At 39.9% G+C, this 21,471-nt stretch overlaps 1 protein-coding gene across 5 annotated transcripts in view; it reads right to left on the bottom strand.

The window, feature by feature from the left end:
* Positions 1–555: 555 nt before the first annotated feature.
* The window catches only part of CSNK1G1 (casein kinase 1 gamma 1), a 125,459-nt gene continuing 104,543 nt past the window's right edge, over positions 556–21,471 (bottom strand). For all 5 annotated transcript variants that reach the window (XM_083183690.1, XM_083183688.1, XM_083183691.1 and 2 more), the window contains one exon: positions 556–5,551. In XM_083183690.1, coding sequence (XP_083039816.1) covers positions 5,494–5,551 — 58 coding nt within the window. In that variant the 3' untranslated portion in view covers positions 556–5,493. The remainder of the gene's footprint in view (positions 5,552–21,471) is intronic.

Genomic DNA, 21,471 nt, shown 5'->3' with positions numbered 1-21,471 from the left:
CTAATGTAGTAAACACGCAAAACATGGTAATATCACCTCACACTTCCTAGCACGTATAGAACCTCAGCTCTGTAACAATATTTTAAGCAGTCATATTTACAGTAGATGAATAAATTACTGAACCAATACTTTAATATATATAGATATTAAAAATGGACATTCACACTAATATAATTTGACACCAAATGTAAGATTTTATATGCGAATGTGCAATATACTATGCAATGAAATGTATGGGAAACTACAAAATCTCAAAATGAATGTTCAAAAGGTAACAAATATGTCTATCACGGTCTAACCATAGGTTTACTCAAGTAATAAGCATTCTGAGAGTAATCATTAAGCTGCAGTCATTTACAAGGCAAAACCAGGTTGGCTTTGCTTTATACATAATGGTCCACACAATTGTTATGCTTGGACTAAATCACAGACCTCCAGCTACTCAGTCCCCATTACATATACCCCCATAGAATTCTACGTACTTTTATTTACCAGTTAGTCAAAAGTTAATTTTCTTTAAAACATTGCAGCAAAAAAGGTACATGGAGAGGACAATAGTATTTTAGGTACTTGTGACTTATCTGAGCGCCCAATGTTGAAATTGTATGCCAGTACCCTAAGCATGCGATTTGATGCGATTTCCCTTGAAATTCCCTTGAAGAGAAAATCGCGTTGCATTGTATGCTATTGTATTGCATGCGATGCGATTTTAATATGTACAGGCACCCAGATGCCTGTTTCATATGTGAAATGGCCCCCCAGACCCCATTTTTAATTGTATACCCACCCTGATGGCTAAATGCCCCCCATTGTTAACGCCACCCCACTATCAACGCCAACCCGAAGCGTGGCGAGCGCAGCAGTACGCGTTCTCCGACCTTTTCATACCCCCACTATCCACGTCGGCGTGGAGTTGATTTTATAGGTGCCTTCACATATTAAAATCGCGGCAAATCGCAGCGCATGCAATCTGATTGTATGCGATTTGACGCGATTTTTAGGTGCGATGAAGAAAATCGGGCGCCCAGATAAGTCTATAGACTACTACTTCTAAAGCAAGATTTTAAAGTCTACTGAAAACCTCCCAAACGCCCTCTTATCCAGTTGTTTGTGCAGAATTAAACCAATTGTTCTACATTTTTATTCAACACCAGTTCCTAAATCGAAAAACTCAAACTAGTAGACCATTTTTTTTATTTTCTAATCCCTCTTCAATAATAAATTTTCATATGTAAAAACAAAAGAAACACTGGTACTTATGTAGTATCTGGGCGTCCGATTTTGTGATTGTATGCCTTACCTTAAGGCATACAATCAGATGCAATGCGATGCTGCATAGGATTCAATGTTAAGAAGGTTCATTTCCCCACTATCCAAGTGGGCATAGAGTTGATTTTATATAGCGTGGCGAGCCCGAAGCGTGGCGAGCGAAGCGAGCCCCGCGAGGGGACGCATATTTCTTAAAAAGTATTCTGTGTCCGCTCCCCACGCTTCGGGCTCACAGGTTTATATCCAACTCCATGCCCACTGAGTTCCACTTACAGCTAGAATAAGAAATACTATACATAACTGAACTGTTGACACCACAGAATGCTATGTCATAGGTACAGTTGATATAAGGGAAGCTGTATCAATTACACTAAAATCATTTGCCCTTACCAACATATACCATTGCGGTCTGATCTGTATTGATGATGTAATGGAAGCATTACTGCCTCACAGTACAGAGGTCTTGGGCTTGATTCAAACTATGGCCATAATTTTGTGGCAATTGTATACTCTCACTGTGCTTGTGCGGCTATCCAACGGATTCTCCAGAAGTATACTGGCAGGTTAACTGGCTCACAAAAAACTAAACCTAGTCGGTAACTGTGTGTACATGGGCAGACTACATGGCCCAAGTGGTGTCATATCTAGTTTCTTCATATGTGGCTTATACCCCTTTCAGATAGAAAAGTCTGAAAATCCCGGCAAATACACAGCATTTCAAATGCTGTGTCCTTTTGCAGAGAGCAGCCTGACCCCCCTTCACACAGAAGAACAAAATTATCGGGTTGAAAATTTCTACCCGGTAATTTGCTGAATAACACGGGTATTTCTTCTGTGTGAAAGGGTCAACCCCAGTCATAAATCCCATGTCCTCGACCCTGGTCAATTCCATGGTCATAGACACGGGATTTACGACCCGAGTGTGCAGTTTCCCACAGAAAAAGGACCCGTGTTATTCACCAAATTAACGGGTAGAAATGCTTCAGCCGGTAATTTCGTTTTCTGTCTGAAAGGGTTATTAATTAAATCAGGGACTTTCCTAATTATTTGTTTTTGCTTCCAAGAGATTGTATTTTAAAAAGGATTTTACAAATTAGGTTATTTGGTGGCCAAGGATTAATAGAAATGAGAATAGTTTTACATTTTATTGCAACAAAAACGTAAAGCACTTATAGTGATCAAACAGCTTGCACCTGTTTTCTGTGGTGCAATTTTAATATTTTTGGAGTGCAACCTTAACACAAACACTAGTTTTAAAATATGAAAGCCAATAACAGAAATAACCCGTTATTTACTATATCAAAAAGAGCTACAAATATTAAAAACCTCTTATACTGTGAGAAGTCAATTCAGAGAACCTGTGTAAAAACATATACTACTGAGGCCTTCTGCCTTTTTTATATAAAGGCTGACATAACTTATATTGTATTGCCCATTAACATTAATGGGGTACTAGCGAACCTGACCATGTAACTTTACACATGCTGCTTTTCTGGTCCGTGGGGGTTCCGTAATGGAGCCCGGACCAAAAGGCAAGGGCCTAGGCCCTGTGATATTATTAAAATATGTGGGTAGGTGCCCCCGGGCCAACCTTGTTTTGACACTATTACCTACCTGCAATCATCAGGACATCCATCCCAGGATCGACCAGCTCCCTGAAGCATGATGTACCAAGATTTAATTAGCTAGGAACAGTTTTATAATGAAGTGTTTTTAGATTTTTTTTATGAGGGCATTTAACGCTTATGTTGCATCAAGTATTAAAGCTACTGAATGCTTTAAGAGAAAGGTGTGTGTCCATGCATACAATCTATTTCCATTATCAGCTGTAAAGCAGTTACAAACTTTACAATCCCATACTGAACACAAAATAGTAAATCCCATTTGTCAACCCATACAGTGGTAAAATCTTTCACTACAATGAGCCCGAGCTAAAGAAAGTCAGTAGTATGCACAGTACCTCAACATGTTCACTTTACGTTAACTTTTAAATGTGGAGACAGACATACATATACATATTTTATATATTGGTGTGTATATGAACAGAATGAGTAGATTAAAAAGTGTAAACATTTTACACAAACAGCGTTCAAATTAATTTACTGTAAATAGAACCATAATGTACTTTTCAATGTGGTAACAGTTTTTCTAAGAAGCCATTCCCTCTTCTCAGTTACAGGTCCACCAGGAAAAAGAAAAGAAAAAACACATTCTCAATGAAAAATGCATTCAAACCCTCCCAACTCAGGATCCAATGTAATAACCTCACATTCCTCAATCAGAAACATTAAACAGACAAACATTTATTAAGTCCTTAAAAGAAACACAAAACGGCATAAAAAAAATCCCCTTCTAGCTACAGTGCAATGCAATACTCTAAATTAAATATACCTTAAAAACAAAAACTAAAAAAAAAAAAAAAAAAACAAGATGGTGATCTTTGTACATTGCAGGTACATGGGAAGTTTCCTGAGGGGATGATCCATCAATGTGGAATAGTAGGAAACAGAAGGAGGATTAACTTAAGTCCTTTGTTTACCTCCAAAAACAAAGTAAAGTATCTTTACGAGGCATATCCTTGTGGCAATAATTTTCAGTGTCTGGAAGCTTGAAATGAAGAATCAGAATAAAATAAAAGGCACTGGAGCAGTAGGGAAACCTCTGTATCATACCACTTCTGGGTACCCCAATCTCATCAGTGCATCAGGAATAACCATTTCTGGATAGCAAAGGCTCACAAATGGTTAACAAGCTGCAGTACAACCTACATGATGCTGGATTATGCATAATTCCTCAATTTCAGACTGAAAATGTTAGACTTCATGGCTGGTTCTAAGCCCAGGGTAAGAACAGAAATGTAATGTAGAAATCGGATTGGCTGACCACTAAATTAGAGCACGATCATTCCTAGCATTCTAGTGTAACGTGTTTAATTGGCGGATTGCTATATATCATGGCAATCTGAGAATTGCTTTCTTGTTCTATTTACACGAATACCTAGATTTCATTGTTGCGCAAAAAGAACAAAATCCATCTGCTTTGATAAAACAATCTTGACCATATCTACAAAAAAAACAACCTAGAACCAGCTTTGATTGGTTAAAAGATTAAATATATATATATGAAAGGAAAAAAAAAATAAAGTAATGGATTCACAGTTTTCTTCAGCCTAACTCAGTGTATACTATAGAATAGGGGAACATTAGTTACCCTTCATATTTGAAACAAAAAACCACAAAGTTGTTTTGTAGGAAAGGTATTGTCCACAATACCATGCTCAAATAACAGATTAGAGAATTCTGATGGTGCCTATACCAAAAAAAAAAAAAAAAGCATAACATTGCAAAAAGATCAACAGTAGGAATTCAAGCATAGAGAGGTATTCCGATAGTATTTAGTCCATTTCTCAGTTTCTATTCTAATTTCTTTTCCCCTGAAGCAGCAACACTAAATACTTCTCCTCAGTTTATCAGTTGTGGCCTGCTGTTTACATAAAGCTAAGCAGGAGACAAGGCTTCATCATCCTAAAACCTGAGCCCAAGCCTCGCTCTGAGGTGAACGTGCAGCAGAGCAAGAGAATGTACACATCTTACAAAAAGGTATATTTAGTTTAAAGCCAGTAGTGCAACACAGACTCCGTGAGGCATTTACCCATGCAGGAAGCAGCCCATCTACTGTGGAATGCTTTAAATTGTCTATACTTTATTTCTAAGGAGATAGAAAAGGAACAAAGGCGTTAAAAAAAAAAAGTGAAGGAATAAACAGGATTCTTAAAATATAAAGTAGTCAAGTTTCTGTTCACTCCATTCACAAGTATTGGGATGGAGGTGAAATAGGGAGCCCATACGCAACCCCCAGCCCATGGCTATAAAGAAGGTTGGTGGGCTGCTGCATTCAAGCAATGGAGGGAGTGCAGTAACCAATACAGTTAACAAATAAATGGGAAGGGGTGGTCCCTGACAAACCCTATTCTGAGCCATAGGCATGCCCTTTCTCTTAGGACTCTTGGCTCTGAGAGATTGGCATTATTGCACCTTGTCTCAGGAACCATTTGTGGGTCGGCCCTCCATATCAGCCGACGACATTCGATTTTCTGGTGTTTTTATTTCCTTTGAGATTTACACCACGTAGAACCTACATCCTCTCCCCCAAAGCCCTGGAGTCATTGACACAGCGACACTGTAGACGGAATTCTCATTTTTCTACCCAGAGGATTATGGGAGTTCACTTGTGGTGTCTCTGAGAGTGGTTCTTCCTTTTTCTTTTAAAAAAACAGCAGCACCTGCCATGGAAAGAGAAAAACAGTGGAGATCAAAGACTGAAACCAGACTTCAATGAAATAATTACCTTCTTACTGGAGACTTCAACTCAAACGATTACTAATAGTTGTATGGCATTCATGTCTGTTTAACAGAACACCATTACTATTCTAGAATGTCAAGAAATACCTTTTAAAAAGCATATATCCACTTTTGTACTGTACATCAGCTTAACATTTCTCCTGAAAAGGTACAATAGGTCTCCTAACCTCACTCTGCAGCCCTTCTAAAACAATACACAATAAATGAAGACTGAAGGCACCACACGTACAGCAGGACAGTGTGTTGGAATGAGGAGGACAAGAAATACACCAGTGTGTTACATGCAGAATAAAACAGGGACAGTGAAAAGGAGAAGACACCTTCACCAGAGACAAACTCAGAGTTTGGGTAGTAGGAGATGTTCTCCAATCCCACCCATTGCAAACACAACTACCAAATGAATGATCCAAAGTAGCCTCCCTTCATTCCAGTGTACAGTATATATTATACAACCGCAGCTGTGTCTATCACTCACTTGCACTGGAAACAAAACATTATTATTTGCCCATGAAAGTTTCTCTGATGTTGGGAACTGCACAAAAACACATTCACTCTTGTAGATTTTGACAGTATAACAAATAATACACAGTATATATGTATGCGGTTATTGCTGAGAAAAACAAGGGTTTCAGAGCTCTGTAGTCTGCCAAAAGCTATAGATTGCTAATACCAAATAGAATAGTGTGCCATGTGAAGAGGCCAGTCTGCTGTGGTTTTGCCACACATCACCTCCAATCTAAACATAATTAATAGCAAGTATGGTAAACAGAATGGAAGAATGCAATCGCAGACTTTTAGAAAAGAAAATGTGCTGTTAACAAAACACGTTAATGGTGTCAGCACATTTCCCAGTCAGCATGTAGGTGGAATGGACTATATACAGCAAGGTTCTATAGGGGTGCTGCTCTTTCTATAAGCACAATATTCGGGGCACTACACTCTTTCGGAATGGACTATATGTTCATATTTGCATGACTGGCATGTAACATTAGTAAACCCATAATCATTTTGAAATTGTAGATCTATGCTTAACTGATATACTAGATTAGATAAACTATCTAGCAGACTACCTATTGTTATCCTTATATTCAGATTTATCATCTGTCTATAAGTTGTATTCACATATCCCACATCACGAACCAGGGCCAGACTAAAGCCCCTAAGTGGTCTTCGGTGAAGGCTAGCCCTATGTAGTCTGCATGTGGCAATAGAAGACAGGCAAAGGAAACCTTTTAATCTAATACCTTAGCAAGCAATACAATATACTGGGGGGTTTTGCAGTAGTTATGAATATTTATTTAACTAAAGTACAGCTTTATGTTCATTTTCTGCAAATTTATGTATTTAACAAAAATTAGCATATTCATTAGCCACTTGCCTGGTGTAGCTACATTTGATGAAACCAATGGGAAATGCCCACTGGGAGGCTGGCAGAAGATAATCTTCCAAAAGCTGCCAACCTCAGAGGGGACCCTCTGCACACTGGGCTCCTCCCACAATGGCCCTTATTCAGATCTGATCTCAGTACAAATTTGTTCTCAAAATGGGCAAAACCATGTGCACTGCAGGTGGGGCAGATGTAACATGTGCAGAGGGTTAGATTATTTTTACACTGCAATTTAGATTTCAGTTTCAACATACTCCACCCAAATCTAACTCTCTCTGCACATGTTACATCTGCCCCACCTGCAGAGCACATGGATTTGCCCATTTGAGAACAAATTTGTACTGCAATCAGATCTGAATAAGGGACAATGTGTTCAGGACACTGTTGGCCACAATAAACATGAAGTCTGGCAGCCAGTAGTATATTTCTCACGCAACTTATTATACTTTGACACTTTGGTAGGGGTAGTGGGGGAATTAAAAGACAGTAAATTGTGTTGCAGGCAGTATTAGTGGTGGTGGTATTGAGGTTGGGTGAAGGGGGCAGCTACATTATGGGGGGAGACCAACAAAGTCCCCCCCCTACAAATGTACCCTTGGTGGTGGCACCTATACTGTAGTACTCTGACAAAATCCTTTTTAGAGGGACAAAACCATGTGCACTGCAGGTGGGGCAGATATATCATGTGCAGATAGAATTAGATTTGGGTGGGGTTTTACTTCAAAGTGAGATCTATATTGCAGTGTAAAAATAAAGCAGTCAGTATTTACCCTGCACAGAAACAAAATACCTCACCCAAATCTAATTCTCTCTGCACATGTTACATCTGCCCCCCCCCCCCCCCCGCAGTGCACATAGTTTTGTCTATCTAAGAAGGATTTTGTCAGAAAGAGTGTACTAGAATAAAGCCCTTAGTTACACATAACATGCTAAAGGGCCATGCAAAAATGTCCATGAGATAAATATTCTCCACTTAGGCCAACTCAAGCAACTTTAAGTGTCTGTCCTGTGCTTTATCGTAATTAAAAAGCAGATCCTTAAAAGGAATAGAACTTGTCTGAAATTAAACTGCAACATTTTCCATTTCAGCATTAAGAAATACAATACAATACAAAACATACAATATTTACATTTTAATTAAAGAGCTTCTGTTCCTATTGACTTTAGCTGTAACATATAGAAAACCTTCAAAATGAATATTACTTTGAGGGGAAAAAACAAACTTTTTTCACATAAACGGCTAAGAACGGGAAAAAAAAGGAAAAAAACGGACAGGAGAAAACAGGTCATACATATCAATCTCTACCTAGTATAAAATAAATGCTCATTGTTACGATACATCTTTAACCCCTTCCTGACAGAGCCAGTTTTTGCGTTCCTGACAGAGCCCTTTTTTTCAAATCTGACATGTATCACTTAAGTGGGGATAACTTTTTTTTGCTTTTACTTATCCCAGTGATTTTGAGATTGTTTTTTCGTGACACATTGTACTTCAAATTAGTGGTAAATTTGGGTCGATAGAGTCTGTGTTTTTTTGTGAAAAATACCAAAATGTCGTAAAAAAATGGAAAATTTAGCAATTTGCAAAATGTTAAATTTTCTGCTTGTGAGACAAATAATCATACCACTCAAAATAGTTAATAACTAACATAGACCATATGTCTACTTTATGTTTCCATCATTATTTCAACTTCCTTTTAATTTTTTTGGACACTAGGAGGCTTACAATATGAATAGCAAATTCTCAAATTTTCAAGAAAATTTCAAACACTGATTTTTTTAGGGACCAGTTCAGTTCTGATGTGACTTTGAGGGACTTGTATGTGAGACACCCCCATAAATGATACCATTTCAAAAACTGCACCCCTCACAGTATTCAAAACAGCATTTTGGAAGTTTGTTAACCCTTTAGGTGTTTCACAGGAATTAAAACAAAGTGTAGGTGAAATTTCAAAATTTCATTTTTTTTGCAGATTTGCAATTTTAATACATTTTTCTAAGGAACACAGTACATTTTACTAGAGAAATGTGACTAAAAATTGATTCCCCCAATTCTTTTGTTTTCATAAATATCCTATATGTGGCCCTAGTGTGCACGTTGACCAAACCACAGGCTTCATAATAGAAGGAGCACCTACTTGATTTTGGAGCCTCCTTTTTATGAGATTATTTTTTAGGCACCATGTAGGTTTCTAGGCACCATAAGATGCTAAAATTTAGGAACCCCCCCACAAGTGACCCCATTTTGCAAACTACACCCCTCAGGGAATTCATCTAGGGGTATAGTGTACATTTCAAACCCCCAGGGGTTTCACCAATTGTGGTACAACTGGGCAGTGAAAATTAAAAATTAAATTTTTTACACAAAAATGCAGTTCTGGCTCAAAATTTTTCATTTTCAGAAGGTATGAAGGAGAAAAAGCACCCCAAAATCTGTGCCCCAATTTCTCCCGAGTACGGCAATGCCTCACATGTGACCAAAAAATACCATTTGGGTGCATGGCAGGACTCAGAAAGGAAGGAGTGATTTTTGGATTTTGCAGCTCAGATTCTGGTGGAATGTTGGTGGGTGCTATGTTGCATTAGCATGACCCCCCAAGCACCAATACAGTGGAACCCCCCCACAAGTGACCCCATTTTGCAAACTACACCCCTCAGGGAATTCATCTAGGGGTATAGTGTACATTTCAAACCCCCAGGGGTTTCACCAATTTTGATACAACTGGGCAGTGAAAATGAAAAATTACATTTTTTTACACAAAAATGCAGTTCTGGCTCAAAATTTTTCATTTTCATAAGGTATGAAGAAAAAAAAGCACCCCAAAATCTGTGCCCCAATTTCTCCCGAGTATGGCAATGCCTCATATGTGACCAAAAAATACCAGTTGGGTGCATGGCAGGACTCAGAAGGGAAGGAGTGATTTTTGGTGGTGGAATGTTGGTGGGTGCTATGTCGCATTAGCAAGACCCCCAAAGCACCAATACAGTGGAACCCCCCCACAAGTGACCCCATTTTGCAAACTACACCCCTCAGGGAATTCATCTAGGGGTATAGTGTACATTTCAAACCCCCAGGGGTTTCACCAATTTTGATACAACTGGGCAGTGAAAATGAAAAATTACATATTTTTACACAAAAATGCAGTTCTGGCTCAAAATTTTTCATTTTCAGAAGGTATGAAGGAGAAAAAGCACCCAAAATCTGTGCCCCAATTTCTCCCGAGTACGGCAATGCCTCACATGTGACCAAAAAATACCATTTGGGCGCATGGCAGGACTCAGAAGGGAAGGAGTGATTTTTGGATTTTGCAGCTCAGATTCTGGTGGAATTTTGGTGGGTGCTATGTCGCATTAGCAAGACCCCCCAAGCACCAATACAGTGGAACCCCCCCACAAGTGACCCCATTTTGCAAACTACACCCCTCAGGGAATTCATCTAGGGGTATAGTGTACATTTCAAACCCCCAGGGGTTTCACCAATTTTGATACAACTGGGCAGTGAAAATGAAAAATTACATTTGTTTACACAAAAATGCAGTTCTGGCTCAAAATTTTTCATTTTCAGAAGGTATGAAGGAGAATAAGCACCCCAAAATCTGTGCCCCAATTTCTCCCGAGTACGGCAATGCCTCACATGTGACCAAAAAATACCAGTTGGGTGCATGGCAGGACTCAGAAGGGAAGGAGTGATTTTTGGATTTTGCGGCTCAGATTCTGGTGGAATGAATGGTGGGTGCTATGTGGCATTAGCAAGACCCCCGAAGCACGGTGAAATGATGAACCTAAAAATCCATAGATGTGTGGTATATTTTAAAACACTCCTTTATACATAGGCCGGGTTTGTCGGGGCAAGTGTCACACTGGAAAATAGTTTGCTTTCTTATTCCCTTTTTATAGCAAACTTTGCACCTTTTTTGTGTCCTGCCCTTTTTTCCAGTGGAGGGGATTTCATCAGGAAAATGCTGCCCTGGTACAATACGGGGGCCAGTACTAGAAGTACTGGGGCCCTCTGCCTGCTGGTTCCCAAATACTAGGCCCTTTATGACTTCCTCTTGAAAGTGCATAAATGTCCCCCTCTGGCCGGTAGAACGGAATAGCACGTAAGCGTTATACAGTGCCATCTGGATGATATACACGGCCAGCTTCTTGTACCAGATTTTTGTTTTCCGCAGGGCACTGTATGGCTTCAGTACCTGATCTGAAAGATCCACTCCGCCCATGTACCTATTGTAATCCAGGATACAATTAGGTTTTGAGGTGTGGGTACTGGTACCTCGTACAGGGACGGAGGTGGTACTGTCTCCGTGAATTGTTGTCAGTATAAGGACATCCCTCTTGTCCTTATATTTGACCAACAACATATTTTCGGTGCATATTCCCCTGCTTTCACCCCTTCTCATTACTTGGGCAATGTGCGTTTTTGGGAGGCCTCTTTGGTTCTTGCGCACAGTACCGCAAGCTGCTGTACCTCTTGAACCAAGGGCCTTAAACAGGGGGATGCTGGTGTAAAAGTTATCCACATCGAGGTGATAACCTTTATCCAGGAAGGGGTGCACTAAATCCCAGACAATTTTTCCACTAACACCTACGAGGGAGGGGGGGCATTCTGGCGGTTCAATTCTTGAATCCTTCCCTTCATATACCCTAAACCTGTGGGTGTACCCTGAGGTGCTTTCACACAGCTTATACATTTTTATGCCATACCTTGCCCTCTTACTGGGAAGGTACTGGCGGAATTTAACCCTTCCTTTAAAATGTATAAGGGACTCGTCTATGCAAATGAATTTATCTGGGATGTACATCTCTTCAAATTTGGCACTGAAATGATCAATGACCGGCCTGACTTTGAATAGCCGGTCAAAGGTGGGATCATCTCTGGGTGGGCACTGTGCATTATCGTTGTAATGCAAAAATTTAAGGATCGTCTCAAATCGAGCCCGGGGCATGGCCATACGGTAAAATGGGGTGCTGTACAGAACATCTGTACTCCAATATTGCCTAATTTCTGGCTTTTTTACTATGCCCATATGAAACACCAGACCCCAAAACGTCATCATCTCTACTGCATCTACAGGGGTCCACCTAGCAAATGATGACGTGGGGTTTTGAGCAATAAACTGCTGGGCATATAAATTAGTTTGGTCCACCATTAAATTTATAAAATCATCAGAGAAAAATAATTTAAAAAAGTCAATTTCTCTGAGACCTGTGGAATCAAATTGGATTCCTGGCATGGCCAAAAACTCAGGAACCTGGGGCTCAAAATTGTCTGGTGGTGGGGTCCATACGAGATCAATTATTGGGGGGGGGGTCTCAGCTGCTCTACGGGGGCGTCTTTGAGGGGGTCCCTCATCACTAGAGGAGGAAGAGGAGCTTAAGACGAAGCCTTCAAATTCCCCGCTTGCATCACTGGCTGTGTCAGAGTCAGAGGCAAGCATGGCATATGCCTCCTCCGCTGAATACATTCTTCTGGATGACTGGGATGACATTTGGGATGACATTTGGGATGACATTTGGGATGCCATTTTTATTTTTGTGTTACTGGTAGTGAAATGTTTCAACACGTGTATAGTGTAGGGGGGGGGGGGTACAAACTTTATTTCGACCCGGGGGGTATGTAGTGTGTAGTGTGTATGTAGTGCAGAAAAAAAAAAATACTTTATACAAAAAAAAAAAATTGAAGGGGTTAAAAAAAATAAAAATTGAAGGGGTTAAAAAAAAAAAAAAAAAAAAAAAGGTCCTGCGCCAAAAATTGAGCACAGATGTTGGTCAGTAACGTCCGTCACTGAACAGCGCTCAAAGGCAACAGGAATTTGATCAAAAAAAAAAAAAAAAAGATCAACCCTGTGCCGAAAAAGCTGATCAGTGATGTACGTCACTGATCAGCGCACAGTGGCCACAGGACACCCACAAAATCACAGTGTGTGTAAAAAAAAAATTAAAAAAAGACCCCACAGCAGCCTCAAAAAAAAAAAAAAGGTGATCAGTGATGCGACACTGATTACCAGTGAGGGGCAGCAGGTGCACAACCTTTGGTGCAACTGACAGTGCAACTGGCAGCAACTGGCAGGTATATATAAAAAAAAAAAAACCTCTGCACCCCCAAAAAGTTGCTGATCACCTCAGATATAGTGATCAGCACAAAAGGCGGGGGCAGCAGACACAAAATTTAGCACTCTCTATCACTCTCTGTCACTATCTCTCTCTATCTCTCTATCTCTCACTATCTATCACTCTATGACACTGCAGCAGCAGCACTGACAGTTATATATATGAAAAATAACCCCTGCACCCCCAAAAAGTTGCTGGGGGTGCACAAAATATAGCAGTCTCTATCACTCTCTCACTATCTCTCTATCTCTCTATCTCTCACTATCTATCCCTCTATAACACTGCAGCAGCAGCACTGACAGGTATATATATATATATATATATATATATATATATATATATATATATATATATATATATATATATATATATATATAAAAAAAAAACCTGCGCCCCCAAAAAGTTGCTGATCAGTTAATTTATACTGATCAGCACAAAAGGGGGGGCAGCAGTCAGTTATATAAAAAATATATAGCACAATCTGTCACTATCTCTCTATCTCTCTCTATCTCTCTATCTATAACTATATCACACTGCAGCAGCACAAAATATAGCACTCTCTGACACTATCTCTATCTATCTCTCTCTATCTAACGCTATTACACTGCAGCAGCACAAGTTCACAACACAGGAAGTCACAAGTAGTAACAGGATCCAGGAAGCATCCAGCACACTACAAGCAGTGATGAAGCAGTGATCAGGTAAGTATTTTGCTCGGTTCAGGTCAGTATACTGCGGCAGCTAGGCACGGTGACCGCACTGCACGCAATTCCAGACCGGAATGGCATCTGCAGTGCAGTCACCGTTAGTTTAAATCCCCCTCCTTGGCTGTGATTGGTCCGTCGGTCCGACGAACCAATCACGGCCTTTGGGGGCGGGCGGGGTGAGGTGGGGTGACACCAGTGTCACCCTTACACCCCGCGGTGATTGGTGCTGTACTTTACAGCACCAATCACCTCCGATCGCGTGTCACCGGCGAACGTTATTCGCCGGTGACACAGAAAACGCTGTGAATGGCTGTTCACACTGAACAGCCAATCACAGCGATCGCCGACGGGGGGGCGGCATCGCAGCCCCCCCTGGGCATGCAGGGACATGTCTGCTGTCAGGGACAGCAGACATGTTGAAACTGTCACCGCGTCTATAGACGCGGTGACAGTTACAAGCCATGACGTACATTTACGCCATGTGTCGGGAAGTACTTCCCGACCATGACGTAAATGTACGTCAAATGTCGGGAAGGGGTTAACAGCTTAGACAACGTGGCAGATACTGATTGAACTCTACTGGATATACCTAGGCTCCAGAGGGCGCAGTGCACCTAACGGTATATGAAAATTCTGCAAATCGTATATAAGTCCCACTGGCAGTATTGCGCAATACATTAACAGACTAAGGGAACACTGTTAATTGAATATCCCCACTCCTTAAAGAGAGGAAGTACAAACTCTGCATAAACCATCTGGTCCATTCTGAATGATGGTGAAAAAAACCGCAGCGGAGGCGGCGGCGGCAGCTAAACTTGAAAAATACGCACGCAATACCCAGACCTCCAAAATGGCGTCCCAGAGCGTACCTAGCTCACCCTCCTCTCGAACAGAGCTAGAAGATTCAAACATAGAACCAGTACAATCGACACAACAGATCCTACAAGCAATTAATGCCTCAGAGCAACGCGTAACAGAGAAGATCGGCCAGGTCCAAGTAGACGTCTCTTTGCTGAGACAAGACATACAAAATATCAGGGAAAGGGTGCAAGAAGCAGAACATCGTATCTCACAAGTAGAAGTCACTACCGCTCCCTTAATGAAAAAAGTAGAGACCCTTGCTCAACAAATGGTGAGCATCCAGTCTAAGATGTCGGATATGGAAGGAAGAGCCAGACGGAATAATATCCGCATTGTCGGACTCCCGGAGAGGACGGAGGGGTCCGATCCAGAAAAATTCATTGAACAATGGCTCATGAAAATATTCCTAAAAGAATCATTCACGCAGCAGTTCGCTATTGAAAGAGCGCATAGGATACCACTGAGACCATTACCTCCAGGAGCTCCGGCAAGAACTTTAATAGCCAGATTACTGCATTATAAAGATAGGGACACTATCATGAGACTGGCACGAGAGAAGGGTACAGTTATGTATGACAACCATAAAATAGCATTTTACCCAGACTTTGCCACGGATGTACAAAAAAGTAGAGCCGGCTTTATACAGATTAAGAGACGCATGCGAGATCTGGACATAAAATACTCAATGATATTCCCGGCAAGACTGCGAGTAATCTATGAAAACGAAACCCACTTTTTCTTAAATCCAAAAGACGCCGAGGACTGGCTTGAGAAAAAAAATATAAGAAAATCTGATGCCCAAAATTAAAATCTGATGGGGGAGGAAGTCTAAGAAAGGAGAGAAAACGGCACTTTTTTTTAATTTTTTTTTTATTTTTTTCCTTTTCCTCTCCTTCTTGCACATGCGACACGAGACTGTATGGGAGATAAACATTATGTATTCAGCTAGTATGGTTATTATTATATGCAAAATTAAACTTAATACAGCTTAAAGTGGAGACTTTTTTTTTTCTACTAAAAATGTTTTTTTTTTTTTTTTTTTTTTTTTGCCGTCAAGAAATAATAGGGATGACATGGATACAAATGTGGGAGCCTCCATGTGCTAATATAGCCATGGGAACTAGAAGGTTCCTTTACTCCCGGTAGGGAATGTAGCTTGGTGTATGTTGAGTGTAATGGGAACTAGGTATACCTTAAGGGATGAGGCTATACAGGGTGGGCTAGGGTGGGGGGATGGGTTGTTATATGTATTGTATTTGTATGTAAAAATGTTTTTGTGTAAAACAGGTCAATTGAAAATAATTTCTAATAATGCGCATAGGACGTCCGACATAAAATGGGATGAATCAGTCCATGTTTTGAGGGGTCATTATATGCCTAGTAAATGCCGTAAAATGTATGAAATATGGTGGATGGAACAGACAGAAGCATATATATGGCTGAGCAGTTAAAAGGGATAGGGTTCCTGAGCTGGAACGTCAGGGGATTGAACAATAAAATAAAAAGGAATCTAGTGATGTCGCAGCTCAGGAAATATAAAGCCGATGTTGTATGCCTCTTAGAAACACACTTGTATGGGGATAAAACCAAGGCGCTAAATAAATCATGGGTGGGTACATCGCTCCACTCTACATTTACCAACAATGCTAGAGGTGTAACGGTGTTGATAAGGAAATCTATAAAATGTCAAATAGAAACTAGTGTTATTGACCCCCAGGGTAGGTTCGTCTTTCTTAAAGCTATCATAAGTTTTAAACCTCTAAATATTTTGGCAATTTATATTCCCCCCCTTATAATAATGAGGTAATGAGGCAGATAATGTCATTTATTGCAGGATCCCCCGATACACCAGTAATATGCATGGGTGACTATAATAATATAATGAGCAATGAACTTGATCGATGGAAGGCTAATAGAAGTCAAATGAAGCCCCCAGATAAAATTCAAATGACTGCATTTTCGAAATTAACACAAGAAATGGGCCTAGTAGACATATGGAGGGTCAGGAACCCAGATGTCCTTCAGTTTACATGTTATTCCCCTACGCATAATACTTTCTCTCGAATAGATTTATTTCTGATATCTCCCTCCCTTGCCCCTGCTATACTTAAAGTAGAACATCTATCTAAAGGAATATCGGATCACTCCCCTATATGTCTCACCATTGATCTGAATCAGGAGCGGGGTAAAACAACGTGGAAATTAAACCCATACTGGCTAGAGGTAATAGATAGAAATAAAGAAATGCAGACAGAATGGGAAAATTATATGGAGGACAATAAGATGCATTATAACCTAGGAACACGCCATGATGCTCTGAAAGCTGTATTAAGAGGCTCCTGCATTAAAAAAATAGCAGAAATTAAGATAAATAGTAGAAAAAAAGAGAAAGACCTAGAAACTAAATTCCAGCAGTTGGAAGCCGTCTATATCAACTTTAGGACATTAGGTAATAAGACAGAAATGTTAAATGCAAAAGAGGAGTGGGTAGAATATTTGTTCAATAAATCTAAAAGGAAAATGCAATTCAGCGGGCACTGTCAGTACTATCAATCGGAAATAGGGGGCAGTCAACTAGCCTACCTTGCTAAAGACGGGAAAAGCTGTAATGTAATCTCCAGCATTAAAGATCAGCACGGCAATACATGCTATACAGGGAAAGAGATAGTGGAGGTGTTCCGCAAGTACTATGCTGGCCTATACGGATCTGGAGAGAAATGTACATATTCGGAACTTCAGGAATATCTAAAGCATATTACAATGCCCTCTCTGACGATAGAAGATGCGGATATGTTAGAAGTCCCATATACCAAAGAGGAAGTGGCAGAGGCCATCTCCTCCCTTCCCAATGCGAAAGCACCGGGGAGGGATGGGATTCCCATAGAAATATATAAAAAGTATGCAGACTTTTTTGTACCATATTTGACAGACTTATTTAACTCATTGTTAGAATGGGGCTCCCTTCCCCCCACGATGTTGGAAGCGGTTATCATTTTGATATTGAAGAAGGAAAAGGATCCTGTCTCTCCAGATTCATATAGGCCAATATCGTTATTAAATACAGACGCAAAGATATTGGCCAAGATAATGGCCATCAGATTAAACAGGGTGATTGAGTCCATAGTGCACATGGATCAGGCAGGTTTTATGCCAGGTAGAACCACTACCCAAAATCTGCGTCGTCTATTTTGCCACCTACAAGGGGAGCAGAATGGGGAGACAGAGGCCTTGGTTGTGTCTTTGGACGCAGCCAAGGCCTTCGATACGGTAGACTGGGACTACTTGTGGGCAGTCCTACAGAAACTGGGATTTGGGCCCCGATTCATCAAATATATCCAGATGCTGTATACATCCCCACACGCAATGATGTCGGTAAATGGATATGTTTCAGATTCCTTTGAACTTAGGAGAGGAACTCGGCAGGGATGTCCGCTATCCCCCGCCCTGTTTGCCATGGCAATCGAGCCATTGGCCTGTAAGATAAGGTCAGACCCAGATATCAGGGGAATCTCGATAGGTGAAAAGGTAGATGTTATAGCACTCTATGCCGATGACATGCTAATCTTCTTGCAAGAACCAGGGAAGTCTCTTCAAATAATGCTAGATCAAGTAAAAGGGTTTGGGAGAGCATCAGGGTTGCGTATTAACTGGGACAAGTCGAGCATGCTCCCAATATCAGGGAGGATACCTGAGGAGTATCGTAACCAGTACCAGTTGAAATGGACCCTTAAATTTAAGTATTTGGGCATTTGGATAACTCCAAAAATGCATATGTTTGTCCAGTTAAATGTAGAGCCAATTACAGTTTGGTTTAAGGAAAAGGCACACATATGGAAAAAACTTCCAATTACAGTCACTGGGCGCATAAATATGATGAAGATGGCAGTACAGCCAAAATATCTATATGTCTGTCAAAACTCACCTATATATATATCCAAGGCAGTATTCACACATATAGAAAAAACCATACTCTCATTTATCTGGAAAGATAAACAAGCCCGTGTGGCAATCAGAACCCTATACAAACCAAAAGAAAAAGGAGGACTATCACTGCCAAACTTTAGAAACTATTACATGGCTTCACAATTGGCACATGCTCAGGGATGGGTTAATAACAACCTGGACCAAACTACCCAGGCCCTCTTTGAAAAGCAGATGGGTCAGTGGGAATCTCCAGTTCATTTCCTGCTGTCTGGATGTCCCCTAAAAGGGATCCATCCAATGCTTCGACAGATGGCACTGATCTGGAGACAGGTGCATGAGACGGGGGAATGGACGGGAATAGAAGCCCAATGTCCCATATGGTTTAATAGGAATTATAAAGAGTTTGTAAAAATATCAGTAGATAATATATGGGAAAAATGTGGTATAGTGGAAATGGGACAATTGTATGACAATGAACAATTTAAAACATTTAGTCAATTGAGTATTGAATTTAATATACCAAATAAACAATTTTTTAGATATCTCCAGCTACGGCATGCCATATATAAGCAATTTGGAGGATACACTTTGGAGACCTACACATCCCCCATTAAAAAAATGTTACAAACTATGAATGGGAGGTCGCAGATTTCTAAATTATATGCTAATATAAACTCGAATCAACATCCTGAGATATTAGAAAAATTAAAAAACAAATGGGAAATGGATGTAGGTCACCTGTCAACAGAAAACTGGAAAAGCATACTAAGGTCAATTAAATACGCAACAAGTAGTATTAGATACCAGCAGATATATTTTTATGTCCTCCACAGGGTTTACCGCACTCCAATGATGCTATATAAGGCAGGTATAAGGGACAATACTAGATGCCCAAAATGCACCATGGAAGGAACAGGGTTTTGGCACCTGATATGGGAATGCTCTAGAGTACAGATGTTCTGGGAGGAGGTATGGAATGATATTAGACTTACTGTCCCAAATATAGCACAGTGCGGCCCCAGGGCATGTCTTTTTGGATTAGAGTTAGGAGGAAGCAATGAAACACAACTATATCAGTATATTATCACTTTGACGACCCTGGCGAAAGTGATCATTGCACGAACTTGGTTCGCAACGAACCAACCGGATATAGTAAAATGGAGAGCCTTGGTGAGAGATGTGATTAGGCACGAGAACCATATGCACTATACAAGGAAAACGATGACTAGGTTTCATGATAAATGGGATAGATGGCGGAACTCCAGACTACATAAAATAAATGATGAAGAAGAAGAGCAGCGATATGATGGGCACTGATTCATTCAACACAAGAAAAGGGGTAAGGAAAGAGGGAGGGGGGGAGGGAGTGGTAAAAGGGAAGATAATACATGGCCACAAATTATATATATATAAAAAAAAAAAAAAATCACATATGTCAAATATGTTGAAGATGGTTTTTTGCACATTAAATGCACATACTATTAAATAAAAGTAAATTAATAGAAATGAATTTATACACGAGTAAATACTAAAGTAAATAGGTAAAAAATTTTGAATATATAGATAAAGTTTCTTTTTTTTTTTGCACAAGTAAATACATTTGAAAATTACACTATAAAATCTGGTATATAAAGGGTTAGATATCGATTTAATAATAATGTGCTGCATGAATCAATGCCTAAATTAAAAAGGAATTTAAATGAAAGGAAAAGAAAGTAGAAAGGAAGGGGAATATCCCGAAATATCTATAAAAAGTGGACTGTATTAATAAAGAATGCTAGGAGGAGTATGCGTGGTGAAATAATGTATTGTAATTGATCAATGACCTGTAATTGTTATTATTTAAATGTATGTTAGTCATGTAAATATAATTGTAAGTGTATGTTTGTGATATTATTTATGTTTCTATTTTTGTATTTGTTTCTTCTTCTTTTTTCATATATAAAATCAAATAAAGAATTTTAAATTAAAAAAAAAAAAAAAAACAGCTTAGACAACGTAAGCCAAGAAAGCACTCAAATGGCTATTTCTGTTTAACTAAACCTTGTCACTGCTCTGTTCCCTATTGTCATAAATTAAAAGTTTCATATGCCTAAACCTTCACTGACAAATGCTCCATAGAACTGAAAAAAACATCAAAATCTGTCCAGTAGTTCTTGAGATTAGCTTCAACGGACAGATGCCTAACAGAGACTTTATTTAAGAATAGTAAATAAAAAAATATATAAAATACATACGCAAACCTGGCGGCACTACGGTAATGTATAAGCGGCCTCGGTGCCCAAATAAAAACTAAACAGAAGTCCAACAAACAACTGCACTTGAAAGAGCAAAAACAGGAATATGACCTGAAATATACCTGTTCTTGTTCTGTTGGAATTTATCTTTTGAATACCATTATTCCTTGGAAACATACATAGATTCTGTATGCTTGTTTGTTCCATTTTTTTCCCTTAGGTGCCCTGCTTAACTTGTTATAGCTTTTGTTAGCCGTTTGACTGTGGACATGAAGAAAGGCAATATCTGAGCTCTCCGCTTCCCCATCTTCCTTTGTACACTACAATACAGATTATCAGGCAGCCAGGAGGAAGTGTATCTTTATTGCAAAAATGGTGCATCATTCTCTAAACCCTAAAGCTGTGTACACACAGAGCAATATTAAGCACATATCGCTGGCAATATGGTCACTGAGTAACCATATTGCCAGTGATTTTTATGTGCTGTGGGCGATAAATCGCCGGGTGCACGCTCCTGTGTTCAGCCCCTAATGATCACTGGTCGCAACCAGCTGTTTCCCCCTGTGGCTCCCCCCCGGCAGAGTCTCCTTTTCATCAGAGACCATCTCTGGTCG

The sequence above is a fragment of the Crinia signifera genome, chromosome 4 (assembly GCF_055691185.1).
Source record: "Crinia signifera chromosome 4, ASM5569118v1, whole genome shotgun sequence".
Taxonomy (NCBI): Eukaryota; Metazoa; Chordata; class Amphibia; order Anura; family Myobatrachidae; genus Crinia; species Crinia signifera.
Note: the sequence above shows the minus strand (reverse complement) of the source record. Positions and strands in the feature narration are given on the sequence as shown.